General features: G+C 43.5%; 1 protein-coding gene across 4 annotated transcripts in view; it reads left to right on the plus strand.

Moving 5' to 3' along the window:
- The window catches only part of LOC118591133 (mitochondrial intermediate peptidase), a 137,643-nt gene that overhangs the window by 61,551 nt on the left and 51,772 nt on the right, over window positions 1-24,320 (plus strand). For all 4 annotated transcript variants that reach the window (XM_036199246.1, XM_036199245.1, XM_036199247.1 and 1 more), the window contains exons 15-16: window positions 9,230-9,304; window positions 12,282-12,401. In XM_036199246.1, the coding sequence (XP_036055139.1) occupies window positions 9,230-9,304; window positions 12,282-12,401 (195 nt within the window). The remainder of the gene's footprint in view (window positions 1-9,229; window positions 9,305-12,281; window positions 12,402-24,320) is intronic.

A 24,320-nucleotide genomic window follows, 5' to 3' on the forward strand; every position in this document is an offset into this window, starting at 1 on the left:
AGAAACAAGGGCATCAGGGAGCTCCGCAAGGGCCCCTAGGTGCTGAGGAAAGGGCTGTGCCCTGCCCTGGTCATACCACAGGAGTCCAGAGCTCTGGGCCAGCCCCTTCAGAGCTGAGCCCACAGCACACCTAGCTCCCAGGTGAGTGTCTCATGTTGTAAACTACCAAGTAATGCCACAGAGCACCTGCATGCCCTCCCAAAAACTTGTCTACACAGTACACAGGCAGGTTTCCATTTTGCAATTTTCAGTAACATTTAGTACAAATATTCTTCTGATGGAGGTGTTTCATTTAGACAAAACAATCATTCTAGCTATACCCTTACCAAAGCAACTTACAGTTTCAGAAAGGATTTTTTCCATCTTTCAGTCCTGACAGACTACCCTGAATATAGTTATTTCAAAACCGTATTTATTGGGTAAACTTTATCCTTCAGAGTCTATTAGGAAAAAGCCTACAGGTACACTTTCTAGAACTCCCCAGGCCTGACGCTACCCTGTTTCCCAGCAGGTCTCCCCTGTGTTGAGTGAATGAAGATCGTGTCTTAGGAGAAGACAGTAAAAAAGGCTAAGCAAAGACAGAGCAGGGAGACCCCAAGCTTTGTCCCCACCTGGACTTTGTCACAGTGTCAAGGGGTGGCCAGACAGGATGCCCGAAAGTCAGTGGGCCCCAGGCCAAGGCCAGGAACAGAGCTCCCTGGATTCTACCATTACACAGTTGAAAGGGTGGATGAAAGGTTAGCTCACACATGGTGACCCCACCCACTTCAAATTTTTAAAAATGGGGTTTTGAGAATTTTATACATGAATGTAATGCACTTTGATCATATTTACAAGTGCCCTTCTTTCCCAACTCCTCCAAGTCTACCATCCACTATCTAATGCACTTTTCCAAATGACACATGTAAGGCCCTTTGGGAAGGGTACACAATGTACTGTTTACGGAACATTTAGAATTGAAATTCTTAGATTTAGTGTGTGCATGTGTATATATATATATACATGTGTTTGTAGAGGTCAGAGGTCAACCTGCAAGAGTGAGTTCTCTCCTTCCACTGTGGGTCCCAGGGGTCAAGTTCAGGTTATCAGATTCAGCAGCAGGTGCTTCTGTCCACATAGCCATCTCACTGGCCCTTAGGGTTTAACTTTTTGCTACTTTTGTCTTTTCTTTTGGTTTTCAAAAAAAAAGTGGAAAATATACTTCTTATCTCAGATAAAATATGTCCCAAGTAGAAATTTGTGGTTGTTGATCTGGAATGTTGGAATTACATGTTTTGAAGATCAGAATTTTCTGGGTAGTTAGAAATTAAAATGCTTTAAATACTGTAGACTTTCTAGTTTTAAAACAAGCTTTGTGAGTTCTGGCCAAATTCACTTTACCTGAGCCCATTTCTGTTTCCGCACGTCCATGAAGTGTGGTGAGTATTTTAAGAAGATAATCACTTCACAGCTGTCAGTCTGTCCAGGTCAAGTTTTGCTCTCAGACCTGTTTGTGTGACTTGATGAGCTTCAGCCTTCAGGCCCTGCTGGAGTCTTCCTGGACGGTCTGGTCTCCTCATGGTGCCTCCAGGAGTTCAGCTTTCTAGCCTGCTGGCTTGCTTGGAGCTGAATTTATTGTGAAAGTGTAGGAATTGGGAGAAATGTGTTTTGATGTGGCACCTTCAATTCTGGCCTCGTTGATCTTCCTGCTAACGTTTTTCCGTACTCTCACCTGCCATTCATTAATTATATGCTAATTGTGTATTTGAATGTGTAATTATAATCACTGTGTTTTGTATTACTACTTCTAACACTTTTGGGGAGAACTTGTTGGGACATTAATTTGAAAAAACAAAAACAAAACCTTGTATGGGAATGGCCTTGTCATTGGGTAGCAGGATGCTTTGATTGAGGGGTTGGATTTTGAAATGGCACAGCTGCCACCCTCTCCACATCTTCACTGCCATGTGATGCAGATAGCAGGATTATGTTTTATCTAATATTTTAAAGAAAAAAAAGTACAGTCTCAGCAAGGCACACTGTTCAGAGGGTCCAATTGCAGTAGAGTTTTACAATAGGAGAGATATTCTGCTCATCCCTCTCCAGATACAGGAGGACATGGGCTTAGGTGTGGTGGAGGGCCAGGTCAGGGACTTTGGTGGGTAAATATTGGGAAGCAGGAAATAATCAGACCTACAGGATGTTTGGTGAAGATGGACCTTGATGGCCAGGCACCACTTGGTGGATGGTGCTGACGAGGGAGTCTTGAGGACCCAGTCTTAAGGATGGGGACTCTGGCTAAATTGTCTGCTATGATTTGGAGATGGATTGTGTCCCAAATGTATATTTGCTGGAAGGTTGGTCCCCAGTGTAGCAGTGTTGGGGTGATGGAACCTTCATGCTACCACCCTAGAAGAAATGACTGCAGTTCCTGAGGGATCCTGATTAATTCCTGTGGCAGGTTAGAAGAGAACAGGCCTCTATCCTGTGTCTGCATGTGATCTCCTCTGCCTGTGTCTCCATGTGATCTCTTTCTGTGTCTGCATGTGATCTCCTCCTGTGTCTGCATGTGATCTCCATGTGATCTCCTCTGAACATGTGCCCACATCTTTCACCATCTGCCAGGAGACTCTCACCATTAGGACCATCTATTCTTAGATGGCTAGTTTCTAAAAGTGTGATCCAAATAAATTCTTTCTTTATAAAACACCCAGCTTCAGAGACCTTTTTGTTGCAACAGAAAACAGTAACACATAGATTAAGCAGGATTCTTCTAAAAGTGGACAATGTCTAAATTAACATGGAAACTTACATTCAGACAGAGCTTGAACTGAGAAGAGAGAACCCTTGTCTTCCCCTAGCTAACCACAATAGTACCTTATACTACCAGTTGATTGGATGAGTGGATGAAAAGTTGGCTGGTACCTTTAGCATACTTCGAAGTATGATTTTTTTTTTTGCATTTTATCATGTTCTTTATCCTTGAAATATTTAAAATATTTGCCATCTAATGCTCACTCATTTATTGTCCAATGGTCGTTAATCAAACAGGTGCAAAAGTTCACAAATGTGCTTGCAGGGATGAAGTTTGCGTGTGAGGATCGTTGTGATTAGTACAGTTGATTTAAAGGCCAGATGCTTGCTTTCTACAGAAAATTGGGGTTAAGCCCCCATGCTTGATCCTTGAGCCTGAGGGAACTGAAATAATAAAAACTGTCTGTTTGGTTTTCCAGTAGTATTTTTTTTAATATCAAGATGGGCTAGAGTGTAAGTTCCTGGAGAACTGAGATCTGTTTTCTTCTTCACTGACAACTGTACCAGTCAGAGGAAGGGCGGACTGTCAGCAGACACTTGTCCAGGGAACTATCTCTAAGCTAAAGCCACGAGTCTGGGTTGTGGTTGTGACGCACACGCTGTCTTGTTATACATGCTGAGGCATTGCAGGAGTCTACATGCATGCCTTGAATAATTGGGACTGCTGACTGTTTCTCGGGCTTTGCTGCCTTCCTGTCAAGAATGCCTTTTTTATAACACTGGCCCCGCTGGGTGTGTCCTAGCCTCCAACCACATAGAAAGCTCAGTGGGTTCCCTGCCAGCATTGCTGCAGGAAGAGGCAGCTAACATCCCAGCTCTTCCTGAGCACAGGACCTCGTAGTGTCTGAGTTTAAGGATGCAGACCAGCCCACCATGGAGAGCACAGGTGACAGTGCTCTGTCATTTTCTAGCTGAGAGGAAAGCCAGGTGTGAAATCGCTGTCAGAATTGACGCGCGTGTATGTTTGTGTGTGTTTCACAGGCCACTTTTCACTGGCCTCTACAAGTAGCTCTTCCTCAGCACCTGCTGTGTGGAAGCTGACATACTCAGTTTTTGAAAAGCATTGCTTGTTTCTTAGAGGTCTTACCTGTCTGGTTTGGTTTAGTCTAGGTGTGCGTGCATGCCTGCATGCCTGTGTGTGTGGGAAGCGATCGTAAAAGGGATAATCTCCCCAGATTTCATTCTCAGCAAGTTCACTATTGGTATATAGAAAACCTGCTGACACTTGCCCCTACACACACACACACACACACACACACACACACACACACACACACACACACACACACACCGTGCTGTGTGCATGTGACCTCCCTCTCTTTTCTGGTTTGTGCATGTAGCATCTCTGTGTGCAAGTGCACATGTATGTGTGTGGAGGACAGAAGTTGTATGGGGTGTTCCATTGTTCTCTACCTTAATTTTTGAGATTAAGAGTCATCACTGAACTCACTGATTGGCTAAACTGGCTGGCAAACCCAGCTTTACACATGAATGCTGTAGATCTGAACTCTGTTTGGGTGGGAGCTCCACCTCAACCCCTGGCACCCTGGCATTCCTAGACCCCAAGAGTCTGGAATGTTCTGGTGGAAGATCCACCTCAACTCCCCTCCCCTATCACTTTCCCTAAACCTGCCCTTTCAAAGCCTGCCAAACACAGCTCCTCCCCCAGAGAGGCTCAAGACCACCCCCACAGGGTATATAAGCTGCATCCCAGAAAACAGACCTATGGTTCTTCCAGTTTCTCTTCCTGGTCCCTCTGAGGGGCTTAAACCTGGGCTTTTCCAACTTGGTCTGATTCAATTTGCTGCGTTAGCGGAGAGGCCTTCAAGGTGCAAAAAACTTATCACTCAGGTTTGAGAGGCAAGCAATTTACTCACTCGGACATGTGCCCAGCATGGAAGCTGCTGATTCCTATGTGTCGATTTTGTATCCTGCTATATGGCTGAAAGTGAAGTCTAAGAGTTTCCTAATGGACCCTTGAGGGTCTTTAAGGATAGGAACATAGCCAGGTGGTGATGGCACATGCCTTTAATCCCAGCACTCGGGAGACAGAGGCAGGTGAATCTCTATGAGTTGGAGGCCAGCCTAGTCTACAAAGCAAGTTCCAGGACAGCCGGGACAGTTACACAGAGAAGCCCTGTCACAAAAAATCAAAAGGGGGGGAAAAAAAAAGGATAGGAATGTGTCACTTGCAAATAGGGATGATTTGATCCTTTCCTTTCCTATTTTCTTCCTCTTGCCCTGTGTTCTAAGACTTTGATCATTATTCCAAGCAAGAACAGTGAGAGTTAGGCTCCTTTGTCTCCTGATCAGCCCAGTGCTTTTCAATTTTCCCGTTTAGTGTGTTTGCAACAGATCGAGATGTGTTACTTCGATTCCTAGGTTCCTTGGAGCTTTTATTGTGAAGGAATGTAAAATTCTGTCAAAGGCCTTTTTTGCATCTATTTGAGATGATTATGTGAATTTCTGTCTTTACATGTGATTTGCACATATAGAGCCAGCCTTCCATCCATAAATGAAACAAACTTGGCCATGGTGTGTGATCTTCTTAATGTACTCATAAATTCAGTTTTCAGGTATCTTACTGGGAATTGTTCTGTCTATGTTCACTGGTAGAATTGGTCCATGCATTGTCCGTTTAGTCTCTGTTTCACTAATTTCTTATCTTCATGGTTTGCTGCTACCCACTACCTTTGAGTTTGACTTGTTCTTCCTCTTCTAAGACCTTGGCATGCATGATTAGGACATTTGAAATCTTTCTGTCTGTCTGTCTGTCTGTCTGTCTGTCTCTCTCTCTCTCTCTCTCTCTCTCTCTGTGTGTGTGTGTGTGTGTGTGTGTGTTTTAAGTGAGTACTCATGGATGTAAACTTTTCTTTTAGAAATGACTTCGTTGTATCCCAAAGCTTCTGGTAAGTTATGTTCATTTTCATCTGACTGTAGGCACTGTGTAATTTCTTTAGTAACACAGTCACAATTCAGGAGTATACTGTTCGGACTCACTCCTCAGGTACTTATGTGGGTTTTGGTTTTTTGTTATTGATCTCTGGTTTTATTCCACTATGCTCTGAAAAGATACATGAAATTGTTTTGATTCTTTTATGTTGCTGAGACTTAATTTCTGGCCTAAATTGTGGATTGTTTAGGAGGGAGTTCGATGGGTTGCTAAGATTTGCCTTTACATCTGTGGGTGGAATATTCTATAGGTAACCATGAATGCCATTTGACTCTATTGCTTCTACTGTGACTTTTCAGTCCCATGGCCTGGGTGAAGATGTGGTTGTGCACTGAAGTCACCTCCAGTTGTAGTACCATGGTCCCTCTGGTATTTTATGTCTATTAGTGTTTGTTATTTGAAATAAGGAGCCCCAACATTTGGTGCATGGATATTTACAGTTGTTAGAGCTTCTTGATTAATTGTCCCACTAATTAGTTTAGTAATGTAGTGGGCTTCTTTATCTCTACTAACGTTAGTTTGAAGTCTGCTTTGTTAGATACGAGAATAGCTGTCTGTGCCAGCTTGTTTGTGCCTTCTATTTGCTGGATAGATTGACTTTTGCCCTTTGGTTCTCGGTCTGTGGGTGTCTGTGCTTGTGAGGTGTATTTCTTGAAGACAAAAGTCCCTTGGATGTTGATCTTTTGTATCTTTTTGATAAGTAGAGGGCACTTACATTTAAAGCTGTTATGAGAGATGTTGCTAATCTAAGACTTCGTTGTTTTTCTGTTTGACTTGTTTCTTTCTTCTCCACTAGTTTGATGGTAACTGTGTTGGACATGATGGTTTCCATCTCCCTTTCATTTATCCCACTCATGAAATTTTTTTCCACATTCTTGTAGCTAAAACGTTTTCCTTCCTCTTTATAGAATATTCCTTTGAATATCCGCAGTGCTGGCTTGTTTGTTTATCATGAACTGCCTTAGTTTTTGCTTGGTTTGAAATGTCCTTTCTGTCTGTTTTCAAAGATAGCTTTGCTGGATGCTGCAGTTTGGGCTGGCAGCAGCTTACTCAGAGCTTGCCATGTGTCTTCGCAGGCTTTCCTGGCCTTTAGGAGTGCTGCTGTGGAAGCTGCTCTGTCCTCATGAGTTTGCCTTTGTAGCTGAGTCCGGTCTTCTGTTACAGCCTTAATGTTGCTCTTTCTTATTTCCGACACCTTGACTGTGGAGAAGCTCCTTGGTTATGTCTATGTAGGGTTCTAAATACCACTTGTGTTTGAGCTTTCTGCGTTTATCTCAGCACCTTCTTCATCCTGTGCGTTCTTAGGTTTGGTCTTTTGATCAGATCCAAAAGTCCTTGGGTGTTCTGGTCATGCTTATGGTTTGTCTTCCCGCCCACACGGTATTTTATTGGAGTCTCGTATTTCTTTGACTTTGTCCTCCTAAGTCTATTGACAATGCTTTCCACTATTATTTATTTGATTCATTTCATTTTTATTTCTGAGGGTTTTAATTATTTGATCTTTTTTTCCTTCAGTTTCTTGGTTGAAGTTTCCTTTCTTGTTTCTAGCTTCTAGCTTTTTCATCCATATTGCTGATTTTCTCATGCATTTGCCTGACTTTTCCTTTTATATGCTTGACTTGAATTGAATTCATCTGTTTGCTTGTATCCTTTCTCAGGTCACTGGTGATTTTGACTTTTGAACTCTTGAGATCTTCTCCCAGTATTTAGCCTGCTTCAGTATCTTATCTTTGAATTGAGTCACTGAGGAGTCTTCAAAAGCAGCTGTGTTCCTTGCTTCTGTTGTGTTTCTTGTGGGCCTGGGTTGTGCTTTGTGCAACTGTTGGTTTGACTGTCTTCCAGTTTTATTTGGGGATCCTCTTATTGACCAATCTACTCCAGAGGGCTGAATCCCCAGGACCACTCAGATAGGAGACAACAACCACAGGCTTGATATCTGCATGGGCAGAGGACCTGTCTTCATACTTTCAAGACCTCCTAAGCCTTACTCTCCCCACTGGAGGGCGACACTTGAGCTTGTAGACTCTACAGCAGAGGACAGATAGGTGGCTCCCGCTGACCTCAGGATGAGGGGCTATTAAACTCAGTGTTATTCTCCATTAGGAGTGTTGCTGTGATAAAATATCATGACAGAAGCAACTTGAGAGTGATAGGGCTCATTTTGGCCTTCAGTCCCAGAGGGCCGTAGTCCATCATGGCAGGGAAGACATGGCATCAGAAGCAGGAAGCTGGTCGGTTGCATTGCATCTGCACTCAGGAAACAGAGAATGAGGATATAAAGCCTCAAGGCCTGCCCCTAGTGATGCACTTCCCCTAGCATGGCTCACCTCCTGGGGGCTCCCAGTCTTCCCACACAGTACCACCAGGTGGAGGCCAGATGTTCAAACACATTCAAAACACTGCATCACCTGTCTTTTTCTGTCACTGTCTTTGTGAATTCCCAGTGCTTGCTCTTCTGCATTAGGAATAGAGTCAGTTCTTTCTTACTCTGGTTCTTCTCTTTAACCAGGTCACAGGAAGGGCAGTGCCTACCCAAAGTCTGGTTGGTTTTTCTTAGGGGAAGTGGAAAGAGAGAAGAGGAGGCTCCATGTTTGTGTCTGAGTGGCCGTCGATTCCTACGGTAGTTTCCACTCAGTGAATCACTAGGAGGGTCTTGTCTGTGTTCCACCAGCAAAGCCTTTAGAGTCCTGTATGACGGTGGCAGGCCCTGTTCCGGGATGTAGGTAATAGCGGCTGTGGGTGAGCCCACACTCTAATAGCTAAACTGCCCACTTCTGCCTAGGCTTTCTTAGATCATGTGTTTTTCTGCAGAAAGGATTTTGGTTTTCTTCAGTAAATAGCAAAATAAAGTACTTAGTTCAACTACATTTTTTCGACCCCCTCCTCCCCCCAGGAGTATAAGTGTCATAGGATTAGGTTAAATTAGTCCCTAGAGAAAGCTTTAAATAATACAGGACTTTGTACTGTGGCCAAGCTGTCTAATTCTTCTAGGTTGGAAATAAGAGCCTGAAGTTCATCATCACACTGATTTTTCAGGTATTTGTCCATCTCTGACACTGCCGAGCACCGTGAGTTAGTGTTCCTCGGCATTTGAAACTTCTGGGCTTGTTGTCAGTTATGATGTGCACTTGAAAGTTAAGAGAGCACTTGAACGCACTTGCTAGAAACAAAGGAACAGAAGTATTCCCTTTGGGGTTTAAATAGATCTGAAAGATCAGTGCCAATCCCATCACTCCCTCTAATCCTGTTTTTTCATGTGCAAACCCTTATTTGACAGTTAGTCCTTCTTAAAAGTAAATGGAATGTCTTCAGCCATGTTAGCTTGTCAACTAAAATATTCAGAAGATACTTTTACACTATAATGAGATCTGCCATTCCTTTTTTCCCATTTGATGTTATTTTTAAATTCCCGACCTGAAGTTTACTTGTTGCAGTGACTTATTAAGTAGTTTACTGATGTGTGTATTGTTTTGTTTTATAAAGCCTCTGCCGAAAGCTATGGTGTCTCGCCTCTGTGAATCTAAGAAGGTTTGTGCGGCCGCAGAAATGCAGCTTCAGGTATGTGTGCATGCCTCATGCTAACGTTTTCCAATTATTATCCCACATATACATACAGCTTTAAATTCTTGCCAGTGCTATACATTTATTACAATAATTATGCTTCTGAACACCTTTCATCTCAGTTCAAAGAACTTGGCCAGAATTGACTCATGAAATTCTCACACTATCTGTATGAGGTACATGTAAAATATGAAATATGGTTATTTCCCATTTTTATCAAGGAATTCATCAAAGCCTCGCAGGGCTACAGAACCAAGGTAGGGCTCAGACCCAACCATGTATATTGTTACTCATTTTCTCTCTTTCAAAACAAATTGTGGTCCTCCGTGTGAAGTTTAAACAGTAATTATCATTAGATTTAGGATAATATTTATAGACAATTTCCTGGGTTACCAGATGAAGACAGAAAATTTTTATGAGCCATCTGGATGCCAGGTCTGTTAGCAGATGTTCAGCCCTTTGCAGTACTGAGGCTGTTCGTGGCGGGGTTCTGTCCTTACATCCCGAGTTGTGTCAACAGTTTGTGCATACTCACCTTTCTTCTTCTCAGCACTGCTCTCCAGGGACCCAGTTGACTCTGTCAGATGGAAACTGTTCTTCAGCTGCTTCTAGTTTTTAAGAAGTTCCCTACCAAAACCCTGAAAAACAAACCAGTCCCTAGAGAGCGGTAAATGAGCTCTGTGCTTGTTGTACCTTGGTGGGTTTTCCAGCTAGAGGTGTAGGGTAGTGCTAGGGCATGCACAGGCCCTGGCTTCAGTCCCCGATTCCTCAGGGAGAGGGGGAGTTACACAGACACAACCATGGATTTTCATTTGATTTATTTTATTTGGCGGCCATGAAGGAAAATACAATTTAAAATGATTTTTAAGTGGTATTACCTGGGGAGAGTCCTTTTATAATTTTGTTTTGATTGTGAGACATGGTCTCAGTAAATGGCCCAGACTGGCCTTGAATGTGATCTTCCTGCCTCAGCCTTTCAATACTGAGATTACATGCATGTGCACCCCTGGCACTGAAGCCTTTTGATTTGCTTTTACATGTCTCTTGAGGCTTTCTCTTTGAGCATCTGTTCCAGTGATTTTATTTTAAACCAGGAGCCCATAAACTTGAGAGAGTGGAGCCATTCCTGATAAGGCAGGTCCTATATCCTGCTTCTAAGCTGATGCTGTGCAGACTAGCAGGTAGAAAAGAAGGGGGCTGCTTTGTCTTTGGTGGTGGTGTAGGCAGTTTTAGAAAACGTGGAACTCCTTTGGTCATGCACTGTTTAACCGATGGGCTGAGCACCTCGTGTGGTGCTGGATTTTGGTTCCTGGAGCACAGCTGCTGGCTGAGCAGCGCATGAGTTGCTATTCTGTTGCTGGGGTGAAACACCATGGTAAGGACAACCTAAGGAAAAGAGTTTATCTTGACTTACAGTTGCAGAGAGGTAAGAGTAGAGGCACAGCAGCACGGAGCGGGCATGGCAGCTGGAGCAGGAAGCTGAGAGCTCACATCTTGAACTGCAAGCACAGAGCAGAAAGAATGAACCAGAAATGACATGGAGTCTTTGAATTCTCAAAGCCCACTTCCAGTGACATACTTCTTCCAACAAGGCCACACCTGAATCTCCTGAAACAGTGCCACCCAACTGGGGACCACGTGTTCATAAAAGTCTACATTTGCATCGCTTTTGAAAGGCATAATCAAAGAAGCAAAGCTCTTGAATGCTAGCTTGATTGTAGAGTAGTGGACAGAAGTGTGCTCCTCAGTTCAGGGTAGAATTGGGTTTCAGTCCCTCATCCTTTGCTCCATCAGGACTGGTTCCTTTGGTTCTCGTTACCCAATGTTACTCATGACACAATGGAGAGAGCTGCTTTAGCTGTATGTTTAGATAACCAGCTGGGGAAACATAATGTTTATATTCAGAAAATGTCTGTCCTTTTCCAGGGAAGGCTTAACTTAGCTTTATAATTCACAAACATAATTGTATATGTAGGTGAAGCCAGCGGCCAGAGGTCGTTTGCATGTTGTCTTTTATCCAGACTAATCCTCACCTCTTTCAAGTCAGCAGCTGCACATTCTCTGCAGATTCCATTTCTAAACCAGAAAGATGCACCTCATCTGTAACTGCATGTCAAACTTTTCTCTTTACATAAGTAACTTTGTTACGAGGTCAATTCATGCCGTGTCAGTACTCCAGCATGTGGGTCAGATGCCCTGGTGAAAACCTCCTTCTCCTGGCTTTAACTTTTCTCCATAAGACTTAAGTTCTCAGCACTCTCTGCACTGCAGGTTTTATGCTTACATTTCCTTAATGCTTCTTTACTCTAGTTGGTTTCCACAGCTGCTTTCCTCTCCTGGGGGATGGGGAGTGGGAGGGAGGGGTCCTTCTCCCTGGTCCCCCTCCTGCAGCTGCTTCCTTTGTTCTCCTGACATGGATATGGGTCTGCTGTGGCCTTTGCTCCAAACCCTACAGCAGCTGCATCAGGCTTTGTCACTTCTGTGACACTCAGCACATGTACTAGAATGCTTTTACATCCTCTTCTAGTCAACTGTGTCCACGTAGTGATCTCTCACCTCTAGATACAAAACTAGATTCTGACCACTTCACACCTCTCATTTATGATCTACCAGGGTCCAGGAAGAAACCAAACAGGATTTGTTAGATACAGGGGACCACAACCTATAATTTCAACTTTTTAAACATATTTTTAACTGCATAATTTCAATTTTATGACCACAAATTTAATGATGGATAAGGTTCAAAACTGAACAACAGCTTGTATTATGGAAGGCTTCAGAGTACCCCTTTAAGCTCTTGACTGGTCATATATGTGGTACAGAGTATGTCTCAAATAACACATATTTATGTTTGTGAGTCTTTTCAGCTGTGGTTCATAATTGCCATTCTGGTGCACTTACAACATCATTGACTGACCACATCTTAAATACAGGATGGACTACCAAAGCTAAACAGAGCTTTCTGTCTGCCTAGGTCTTTTATGCCGTCCTGGATCAAATCTACCATGGCCGACATCCCCTGAGGAAGTCAACCACAGACATCCTCATGGAAACACAAGAACAGTTTTACGGATTGCCCTACGTTCCTGACACTGTGAGTCTGCATTTTAACCTGTCATGCTGTGGACTGGCTCTGCTTATTTCTCTCGGTTGCTGTCATTATCCTTTGGAGGACTTGGCATCCCTACATTTGTGTTGAGGTTTGTTTTACATGGGGCAGATGTTAGGAGCATCCTGGCTTGTCTAATGCTCCATGCATGGTTTTCTTCCTTCTCTCAGTGCTTATCAGATTCCTAGGAAGGTGGATGTTAGTCAATATTCTCTTTAGTTTTTCATACACATATATAATATATAAATTTGTATAGTACTATGTCTTTATACATATGATAAGACTCTAATAGTGTTCATTGCAAAGAGAACTAACGTTTATTGAGTATCTTACATTGTACCAAGGGTTGTACTCTCTTCTGTATATCCTGTCTCATTTAGTACCCTGTTGGACTAGAGGACAGGAGTCTTGTTGCTGTTTCCAAATTCTAGGTGCTTGACTTCACCTCACTGCTTTGAAAAAGAACTCTAATTTCACTCTTAAACCAGCCTAATCTACTAATATGAGGTCATCCCCAGGATTAGATAGTTAGTGATGTGTTGGGATTGAAAGCCACTTCAGACTTCTCCAGTTACTCCCAGGTTCCTATGGAAAGAGGATCAACTGATTTGCTTAGCAGTGTGGACTCTTCCTCGGGGCTCGCTAGTGGTAGGTGATAAAAACCTGGTGTCCTTGGTTTAAGGAGAAAGGGGTAGGTGTGGAGTCCCAAACCAGAAAGGTGCCTCAGGTGCCTCGGGTTCCAACTCGATTGGACCCATAACATCACGGGAATGTGTCTCTTCCCTGCTGTCAGCTGTTGTTCTCTGGGTTTGTTTATTTCTCCCATCTAGGAGGTGGGATGGCTGCAACTGGGCCGAGATTTTACCCTTCCAGCCTAGTCAGTCCAACCAGGAACTAGTGTTAAGAGAATTCCATAAACTGTGGGAGGTCAAAGTCAGTGCCAAGTTAAAGGATTCAACATCAGAAGATGATGTGGAGACTAAGTTAATCATTAAACTGTAACTAGCCACCAGGTCATCATCCTCTCACTAGTAAATATGTATAGAAATAATTTATATGTAGCAGACATGTGAGAAGGAGTTTGACCTTTACAATACTCCATATCATTAGTTCCTTATTATCTTAGAAGCTGAAAGTTCTGAAGATACAGATGCTTCACAAGAGTGGGACAACTGGCCCTGCCCCTCAGCAGCTGCAGCAATCAGGAGAGCTGGCCTGGGGGGCCTGAAAATGGGAGAGTTGGTTCTACCCCTCAGGGACTGCAGCACTAGGGAAAACAGGCCCTGCACCTCACCTGGGCAAAACAGTAGAACTGACCCTGGTGGGGTGGTACAGGTGAGCTGGCTCTGAGGGTGTGAGAGCAGGAGAACTGGCTCACTCCTTGCTGCCTGCTACATTGGGTGAGCTAGCCAAGGCAGTGCTGGAGAGCTTGCCCTGGTGGTGATGATGAGGGAAAGCTGCCAGGCTGACCATCCCAACTACCACCCAGGCCCAGAACCAGGGCTATGGGTTCACCCACCCTAGCATCCACCTCATCCATGAACTGGTAGAGTATATGAAGGGGCCAGATCTGCAAATCCAAAGCTGCGGGATCTCCATGACACAGGGCAACAACAGGATGTCCGAGAGGAGTCCCAGTGAGGACCCAGTAATGATGATGTAGCAGAAGCCAGAGGCCTTGAGCCAGACCAATGACTCATTGCAATGAACAGTTACAAGTAAAGATGGTTTGGACTTTAAAAAAAAAAAAAAGGAAGAAATACAGAATGCTGATCACACTAACCTGTAGAAGAATTTCTAAATAGTCTTATTAAATAAGAAACACAGAGCAAAATACAGGGGTACAAGCCGTAGAGATCAGAGCAATAGTGATAGCCACCAAACTAACCTTAGCTCACCATGTCGCCGTTGCTTCCCAAGAGAACTAGACCAGCTTCTTCCTGTCTAACCTGCACCTTTATTGCCTTGCTGTTCTGCCTTCTCATTGGCTCTAAGCCCAGCCACATCACTTCCTCGTCACTGACTGTCTATACAGACCTCCAGGTCTCTATGGTTGGTACTGGGATTAAAGGTGTGTGTCACCAAGCTTGGCTGTGTCCTTGAACACACAGAGACTGCCATTTAATCAGAGTAAGGGCGTGTGCTACCATTGCCTGACTTCTGTTTATGACCTCTGATCTCCAGGCAAACTTTATTTATTAACATACAAGTAAAATATCACCACACTAATCCCCCCCACCCGTGTGTTTACACATGCATATGTGGTGTCTGTGTGTGTGCTAAGCATGAGCTCTACCATTGGGCTAACCCCTGGCCTGAATTGCCTATTTTTTATCTTCTGTCATTTATTATTCTAATCTATGATCTCTTGAGCTCTTAGATACACATGCTGGTGAACATTGGTAGGGATGAAAACAACCTCTTCACTATGGAACACACAATACTAACAGTTTCCTAGGTTTTAGTAGTTGTTCCCTGATTTGTGGACTTTGGGATTGGTGTGTGTGTGTTTTTATACTTACCAAATATTCCACTTAGCTCTTTAAAAAAACAATAGTTCAAGTTGGGACTAGAGAGATGGTTCAGTGGTTATGAGTACTTGATGCTCTTTCAGAGGACCCGGGTTCAATTTTTAGCACCCACATGGAGGCTTACAGTCATCTGTAACTCCAGTTTCAGGGACTCTGACACCGTCTTCTGGGTTCCACACTCCATAGGCAATAAGCACAGAGTGTGTGCATGTGTTTGCACGTGTATACACACATATACACAGACACTCACAGATGCAAAATACTCAAACACAAAGTAAAAGTTAGTATATATTTTTCAAAATTAATGCAAATTCAACTTCATATAGATACAGCATAACCAGTAAGGAGTGTGCATCATAAATAAACCTAGACCAGGAGAGGACTGGACACTCTCCAGACCCATGGAACTTCATTGTGTCTGAGCAACATGTCTGATGCCTTTCCTTTTCCCTTTCTTAGTTATTTTTGTATTGCTGTTATAAAACAGTGTGACCTAGGCTACTTTTGAAAGAAAACATTTAATTGAGCTGACAGTTTCAGAGGGTCAGAGTCCATGATGGCAGAGTGAAGGAGCAGCTGAGGGCTCACATCTGATCCACAGCCACAAGACAGACAGACAGACAGACAGAGAGAGAGAGAGAGAGAGAGAGAGAGAGAGAGAGAGAGGGAATGAATGAATACTGGAATGGCGTAAGGGTTTTTAAAAAACCTGGAAGCCCACCCCTAGTGACACACTTCTTCCAAAATGTCCACACCTCCTAATCCTTCCCTAACAGTTTCACTAACTGGGGACCAAGTATTCAACTATGTGAGTCTGTGGAGGCCATTCTTAACTCAAACCACCATGTTCCACTCCATAGACTTGTGGCCTTGTCATAATGTAAAATGCATTTAGTCCAACTTCAAAAGCCCCCGTACATAGTCTCAACATTCTTTTCTGAGGCTCAAGGAAACCTCTTAGTTGTAACCACTGTAAAATGAAAAAGCAAATTGCATACTTCCCACATACAGTGGCACTGAATATATGCCATACCGAGGGAAGAAAGGGCATAGTGAGGAAGTGCTGGGCCACAGCAAAACTGAGAGTCAGCAGGACACACTGAATCCTGTAGCTCCGTGTCTGATATTAAAGGGCTTGGATGCCTCTGCCCTTCCAGCTGTGCACACTTCTCCTTCTCAGGCTGGTCCCACTTCTGTTACAGCTCTTCTTGGCAGTTACCAAATGGCCCTGACACTTCTAACATCTTGGAGGCTCCGGTGCAATCCAGGCTTCACTTTCACAGCTCTGTGCAATGACCTCTTAGGGTCTCCATGCAGAGTCCCCTGCCATACACCTGTCCTTACTGGCTCTCCTTAACTGTGGATGAGGATTCCACGACCCCTTTATTCACATATCCTTCATGACTCTAAACCCAGGACCACAGGATGACACTGCCAAATTTGACTGCCACCTTGGGGTGAACCTTGGCATCCTTGATTCACATACCAGCTTTGCTTTGTTGTTGCTTTTTAGGAGCAGAGAATTCCTTAGACTTTTTCACCAGTTGGAACTTTAGCTGTGTGATAGATATCTCTTCATCTCTTTTAGCACAAGCTTTGGCTCATTAAATTGTTCGATTTCCTACCGCTCTTTTAAACTGTGTATTTTGTGTATCTATTTTGCCTCACTTGTTCTTTTTCATTGTAGACCTACATAAGAATAATTACTAACAACCATGCAACAGAGTCGATATTAGGCTTTCTTAAAATCTCCTCCATCAAGGAAATTAGTCCATTATTTTTAGTTTAGCCCCAGGCAAATTATTTGGACAAGGGCAAAGAGCAGCTATATTCTTTGCCCAAAATACCGTAAGAATGGTCTCTAGCCCAGTTGCTAATATTCTCTGAAACATCTTGAGCTGGTCCTCAATAGTCCATACTGCTCTCAGTGTAGTAGTCTTCCAAACTTCTGCTAGGAGGGCCTATTAAGCTCTGCTTATAGAGTCCAACTGCTTTCCTAGTCCAAAGTCTTCCATAGCGGGGTTAGGCCTGTCATAGTGATGGCTCACTCTCTCTGTGTTTACAGTTTGAGAGGGTTCGAGTCCATGATGGTGAGGTAAAGAAACAACCAAGAGCAGAAGTGGGGGGGGGCACACTGGGAATGGTGTGAGGCCTTTGAAACCTCAAAACTCACCCCCAGTGACACACCTCCTTCAACCAGAGCACACCTCCTAATCGTTCTCAAATAGTCCCCCAACTGGTAATCAAATACTCAAATATATTAAGACTATGAGGGACCTTCTCATTCAAATCACCACAGCTCATGTTTTTTATTTTTAATTAAATTTCTTTTTTAAAACAGATGATGTGAAAACATGAAGATTGTGATGTCTCAAAGACACTGCTCAGCCTTGTGATGTTGCTGTGCTTGTTAGGAATACTCAGATTCTTTGCCATCAGGTGTCTGCTGTGTGTCCTTGTGTAAAGTGCAGAGAATCAAATTCCAAATTGGTTATCAGTCTCTATGTCATTTTTCTTTTGTGGAAGATGAAAAGACGTCTATTTCCTAAAAGTTTACCTCTTCCCCGGGGTTATCTCCCACATTCATGCCAGTCATCATCTGTATTGCAGATTGAACCTGGCTGTGGGCAGGTGCCAGCCATAGTATTGTATGGTCAGCCCTCTTTATAGCTTGGCTCAGATGCCCAGGCTGATCGTGAATTCATCCTGTAACCCAGGCAGGCCTAGATCTCGCAATCGGCCTGCTTCTGCCCCCTGAGTAGCTGGAAGACCCAGCTGAGGCTTGTCTTCTTTGTTTTTGTTGTTTAAAGTCTGTAGCTTATTTAGATTTGCACAGATATTACACTTTTCCTACTTAGAAACCTATATGTTTTTGTCTGTCAGTTCATTCATTAAACCTATAAAAGAATTTTCATAAAAGCAAAGAATAAGAAAAGCCAGGACACCCCTCCTTGGAATTCCTTTGTGCAATACCCATCAGAGAGAAGGGCTGGGAAGGAAGGAACAGGACTCACTATTTGCAGATGATTGACTGCTGCAGTTAAAATAAAGTAGACATAGCATGTTGTTAAAATTAGTAAGAGGGACAAACAACATTTTTACACACACAATGTGTTAAGATTAATTCTATCTCTAGTTATGACCAACTGAAAAGAATTTTAACTGTCCATTAGAATAGCAAAAAATATAAAGTACATATTAAAGGTATTTTTTTAAGATTTATTTATTTATTATGTATACAGAAGAGGGTGCTAGATCTCATTACAGATGGTTGTGAGCCACCATGTGGGTGCTGGGAATTGAACTCAGGCCCTCTAGAAGAGCAGTAGGTGCTCTTGGCCTCTGAGCCGTCTCTCCAGCCCTATTGAAGGTATTTTTCATGCCTGCATTGTCTTTCTATAGGAATGATAAGAGCTGGCTTCCATGTAAGTAACATTTAACTTACAAGCTGACTTACCCAAGTAAGATTTGCTGTCCACGAGGTGTCACATCTGTCCACATCATCCACATGTCTCATGTGCCGTCATTCTATGTGCTTGTGTCCTTGAGTCTAACAATCTAATTGTACACGTTTAGAGGGATGAGCAGTGGTCCAGGAACAGTCAGGAAGTTTCATTTTTAAACATACATTTACTTATTGAGTGTGTGGGTATGTTATGTATGTTTGTGCACATGTGTGCCATGGTGTGTGTGGTAATCAGAGGGCAGCTTTCGGGAGTCAGTTGTCCCCTCTTCACCATGTGGGTCCTGGGGATCAAACGTAGGTTGTCAGCAAGCACCTCCATCTGCTGAACCATCTCACTGCTGTGAAGTGCTGGGCCTGTCCACTCAGGATCCAGATGTAGCTCTAGGGGGTAGGGGTGTAGCTGAGTGGTGGAAGGCCCTGGGTCTGATCCCAGCACTACAGAGCAAACCACAAAGAGCAGCTGTAGGGATTCACAGTGACCCTAGCTGGGGGATTGATGTGTGACCATGGAGCCCATCAGGAATCCTAAAACAGACTCAACTTGCCTAGACTCCAGTCAGTGTGCATAGAAGACCCGTGAAGTCCATGGCTTATAAAACAGCACCCATACCACATACAAAAGATCTGGAAATCAGATCTCTGTCTCACACTGTACATAAAACATTTGAGTAAGTTGGAGCCCAAATGTGGGAAGTATGGATGCAAAAGGATGTCATTCCCACAGCATTTTATTCTCATAGAATTGAACACTTTATGTACAGTTCAAAGGCATTAAATATAAAACAGAAAACTGACAAATTTAACTACATTTAAATTGAAAGATAAAATAGTAAGTTTAATATAAAGTAAGCCAATCTACTCTTAACAAAAGTGGAAAACTAAGATGTAGAAGTAGATATTCCCATGCTTTTCCTTTTTCCTCCCCCCCCCATTACTGTAAAAAGCACAAAATTTGGCATGCTAGAAAAGATTTATTTTTAAAACATTTGAAAGGATGCAAGGCATAAATATGTAGTAAACCACATGAAACGACCTCCATATTGACCAAGAGATGCTGACTAAAACCATATCCTGTTACCATTTTATATTTGTCAGTTTAGTAAAAAGTTGAGAATACCAAGTTGGAAGGCCATGGCGTCACAGGACTACGGCGGGATGCGGAGAGTGGTTCCCCATTTGGAGAGAGTTAGGCGTTGTCTACTAACATTGGATGTGGGTACTCCTGTGGCCAGCATTCATCTCTTCCGTTCAGCGCAGGCAACATGCCGTGTTTTCCCTGCTAGGCATTCTCTCAGTTCCAGGAACTAAAAATAGGAAGGTTTATAACAGGTTGTGAATATTTTTGAAGAGGGGTTGAGTCTGGAAGATTCTGTGAAGAAAAGCACTATACAGAAGGAGAAACTAGGGACAGAGTGGCTGAACCCAGCAGGCATAGGCTGCAGTCAGAATATGTGAGTTTCTTAAGAATCAAACTAAGTAGAACTTGGATACAAAGTTCACAGCCGTGTAAAACTGAGGGTCATGGCTGGGCACATCCACAGGAAGACTGTAAAGGAAAGCCGCAATCACACACAGTGCAGTAGCGCGCCACTCTGGCTTAGGAACAGCACACTGCAGCAGTGCTTATGGATTAAATTGGTGGGTGTGGTGGGTTGGTCATTCCACTTCATCGATCAAAATGTATTCTTGCTATTCAGGAAAATCTTAAAAATTACTGAAAGGTCATTTTGTTTTTTATTGTATGGGGTAAAGATAAAGAGTATGTTTTGAGAGACCCATTCTTATTTCTAGGAATTGTTTGTCTTAGTTTCATTCTATGAAATGAAACGGTAAGAGAAAAATAAAATTTGAATGATAACCTATTTGCAGGGCTTACAGAATCTGTACAAAATCTTCTTATAATGTGGTCTCAGCCTTTAGGCAGTGATCGCAGCTGTATCTTACAGCATTCCTTGTGTGTGTTGCTCTTCTTGGGAATAAAATGTCTCAGCCATCTTTGGGAGATATTACATACCAGCTTCAAAGCCTGGATCTCTCTTGTGAGACCCTCTAGAAGCAGCCATGCACAGAATAGGGTCCACTAGCCAGCGAGGTTTTCAGGGATCATTGTCTGCCTAGCTAGCCCTTGGAATGATGTGCTTGGTGAAGCGAACCCAAATCCCTGTAACTGTTCCTCATGAAATGGGGGTGCTGACTTGTGCATGAGTAAGTAGCTTTATGTGTCAGCATCTCATTCATATTTATAAGAGTGCTAAACCTCTGTGCAAAACAGAGAAAGTTCATTTGTGCTTGGCTTGGTTTTCCGTGTAGCAGTTTGATGCTGGGAATCCAAAAGGTTAGAGAGTGATTTTAAAATCATAGTCCCATGGGCTGATTTTCTGTTGTACTCCATCTCTTAATGGGTGGTGTTTTGTTGCTTTTTTTTTTTAAGATATTTTTATTTTAAAATCCTATGTGTATGTGTGGTGATGTGAGAGTAGGGACCCTCAGAGTATGGAAGAAGGTTTCAGACCCCCTGGAGCTGCAGTAAGGAGTAGGTGTTAGCTGTCCTCTTCAAGGGCAGTGCACACTTCTAACCCCTGACCACGTCTCTATTTTAATTACCTAGTCTCTCCTAAGGATCTTCTGTTTCAGAGTGATTGTGCATTTCTTCCATTTCCCCCCAGATGGTATACAGCATTGCAGCTTGACAGGCCTAGGTCTCTAGATTTGCAACTTTGTTGCTGTTGTGTTTTGAGACAGGACAGGCTGGCCTGGAGCTCTTGCACGCCTGCCTCAGCCTCCCAAAAGAACTAGGATTCCAGGTGTGTGCCATCTACCACACTGACTAGGTCTGTGTTTCTGCATTCTCACTTGCTCTGAAGTAGCCCAGGGATACCAGGTCCAGGAGAGTTTGGGAGAGCTGCTCTAACTGTTCCTCTCAGTTGGCCTAGTGAATGTTTCCAGGTATAGACCACGAACAAATAGCTCCCACGTGAGGAGATATGTGGGTGTTGTGGTTGGAGTTGGGGTTTTGAAATGCTTTGTTGAACTGTGGGAGGTAAAGTGGTGTTTCTGGTATACAGCTCTTCTTGGAGCAGCTGTGTTCCTGAAAAAAAGAGGTGACTTTTTGGTTTGCAAGAGGTGCCTGCAGGCTTCCACATCCTTGTTCAAGCAAGAGTGGCCCAGTCTCTCCTGCTTTGCCAGCACGTGTCACTGAGGCCAGCATTCCCTGAGTAGAACTGAAACGAAACAAGAGAAGGAAGGCTGGCCGGACAGAAGAGCATGCCGAGAGCCCGCTCAGCTCTGGGGACAGACGGGGAGGGTTCAAATGACATGGCTTTAGCACCCTAGCCATCAGCCAGGGAGACATGGAGTCTGTGAGGAATGACTACTTCATGTAGCATAGAAATGTGATGTCTGATGCCATGTGACTACAGAGTATCTAGGTGTTGGGTCACCACATGTGTATCCTAGGACAGAGGTCAAAACATGAGCTCTGTGGATTGGGGAGTTACTACCGAGGGATCTACAAGAAGCTCTGGGTGGCCATGCTGGGGAGCTGAGGGCAGAGGATAGACTGATTGATGATACTGCTTGGTGGGCAGGAGTGTCTGTCAGAGGGACACTAGCCTAGGCAACATGATTGGACATGACTTTCTCATGGGGACAGCCGTTTCTCAAGTATCAGCAAAACCCCTAATTTTAAACATACTATTTTCCTTTATACTTCTACAATTCCAGCAGTATAATGTTCTGGTCTTTATTATGTTAGGGTTATATTGGCTAGATGGTGGCTTGAAAATTGTTTATAGAGTGCTCGCTTTGAAATGTGGTCTCTGATTCCCAAGGAGAACATAATAAATGAAGGCTCACCATACGATTTTTGTGTGATCCGAAGGCTTCCCACGTTGGAATTGCTTGATTTGGGAAGCATGTTCCAAAACTGACATTTCTGTGGCTACAGTTGTGTGTTCCAGGGAAAGTAGCGGCTCACTTGCCAGTTGGGAGGTGACAAGCAGAAATGCTGACAGGAGATGCATAGCTGCTGTGGACATTCCACATGTGTGTGCCCCAGAGTCTCATCCACAGCCTCCTGAGCCGAGGGCCACCAGGGACAGGGAGTGTGAGGGACTTGTGAGATGGCCAGAACATGCTCTGTAGCCTAGGCTGCTCTCGAACTCACAGACTTGCCTCAGCTTTTTAATAACCTACTATGAGATTTTTCTCCTGTTTACTTGATAGTTTTTATAAGCTTTTTGTTGAATTATTTGTGTAAAGCATGAGAATAATATACCTTAATATATGCTATAGAGAGAACTACATGAAAATGGATATTGATTCATTTAAGCATATTAAAATAATCTTCAAGTTTTAGTTCTAAATATATAAAGCTTTTCACAGGCAATTTCACAAGTGAATGAATGAAGTTAATGGTGCTGGGACTGGAACCCAGGGCATCCACATGTAGGTGAGCACTCTGCCATGAGCCCCACCCCAGCCCCATGTCACTGTTCATTTCCAATATTACTATGAACTGCCATCACTGCTTATTGGACTTAGCAGCAGGCAATAATGGGCCTTTTCAGTTTTTAGTTTTTATTTTCAATTATAGGTGAAGCATGACTATAAGGAGTAGTTATTAAGGAAATCATCTCTACCATCTAAAGGGTTTTTTAATTTTTTATACTAACTAAAGGGTTTTTAAAATAAGGTGGTGAGAGAAATCCTGACCACACGAGGTCCCCGTGTAGGTGTCTGAAGCCCACTTTCCACCTGTGCTGCTTTCATGTTGCACTTGGTCTGAAGGACTGAGACATTTTGTTTACATGTATGTAAACTAGATTGCTAGCGGGCATGGTCACTCAACCTAGCACTAGTCCTAGCACTTGGACTGTTGAAGCAGGAGCATTGCTATGAGTGGGAGGCCAGCTTGGACTCAGAGTGACTCTCTTTTTCCTCCTTTGTCTGTCTGTCTGTCTGTCTCTCTCTCTCTCTGTGTGTGTGTGTGTGTGTGGCGCGTGCAACTATGAGAGAAGTCAAATATTTGCTCTTCTCTTGGGAGTAGTCAATCAAAATTCTGTGCTGAAACATTTTCTTGGGACAGTTCTGTCTCCTCCCACCCCTTTGTCCCAGCTCCCCGCAGATGGCCATTCTCGTGGGGTGAAGGTCTTGCTTGGGTAGAACCACCTCGGAGTATCCAATGTTGCTAAGCAAGTGTTAGAGTAAAGAACACCAAGCTCACTTATCTTTGCTTTCTTTATCTTCAATCCAGAGCCGTCTGGTGCATATCTAGAAACACCTAAGTGGTTAATGGTGTGTTAAATTCCTTTCCTCTTCGGCTACATAAACAACTGAGAGCTTGTTTACCTTGCCTGACATGCTAGATTTACTGTGGCTTTATAACTAAAACACACACGTGTTGTAAACTGGAACACTAAGCTCACGATTGACTCATTTTCTAAAACTTCTATGGCTTCAGCTTGTGGGAGAAGTGCAGCTCTAGATCCCACCCATTTAAAACACGCAGTTGTCTGGGTTGTTTTTATAATAGTCCTGTGAGCCAAGTCACCAGTGTTCATTCTAGTCTTGTTTCTGTGAGTAGTGCTGCCCCTTTTCGGCCTGTAGTTTGCTACAGCTTGGATATAATGAACTGTCCCCCAGGATATTAGAAGCTTTGTGCTTTGAGCAGTGCTCAAAGAGCTCATGTGTCTCTATTTCTGGTGACTTCAAGGTCAACCACAGTATCAGCCACAGGGATGTGCATAGAACACAGGGCATCCATTGCTTGTGCAGAAATAGGCATTCAGAAGGGCTTCTGCAAATGCCTAAGGAGCTCTGGGCCTTTCTCAGAGCCTATAAGCTGCCTGCTTGGCGTAGTAAGAAGGGCTCAGACTAAGTGCACTAACTGGGCATTTTAATGGCATT

This window comes from Onychomys torridus, chromosome 9 (assembly GCF_903995425.1).
Source record: "Onychomys torridus chromosome 9, mOncTor1.1, whole genome shotgun sequence".
In the NCBI taxonomy this organism is placed as follows: domain Eukaryota; kingdom Metazoa; phylum Chordata; class Mammalia; order Rodentia; family Cricetidae; genus Onychomys; species Onychomys torridus.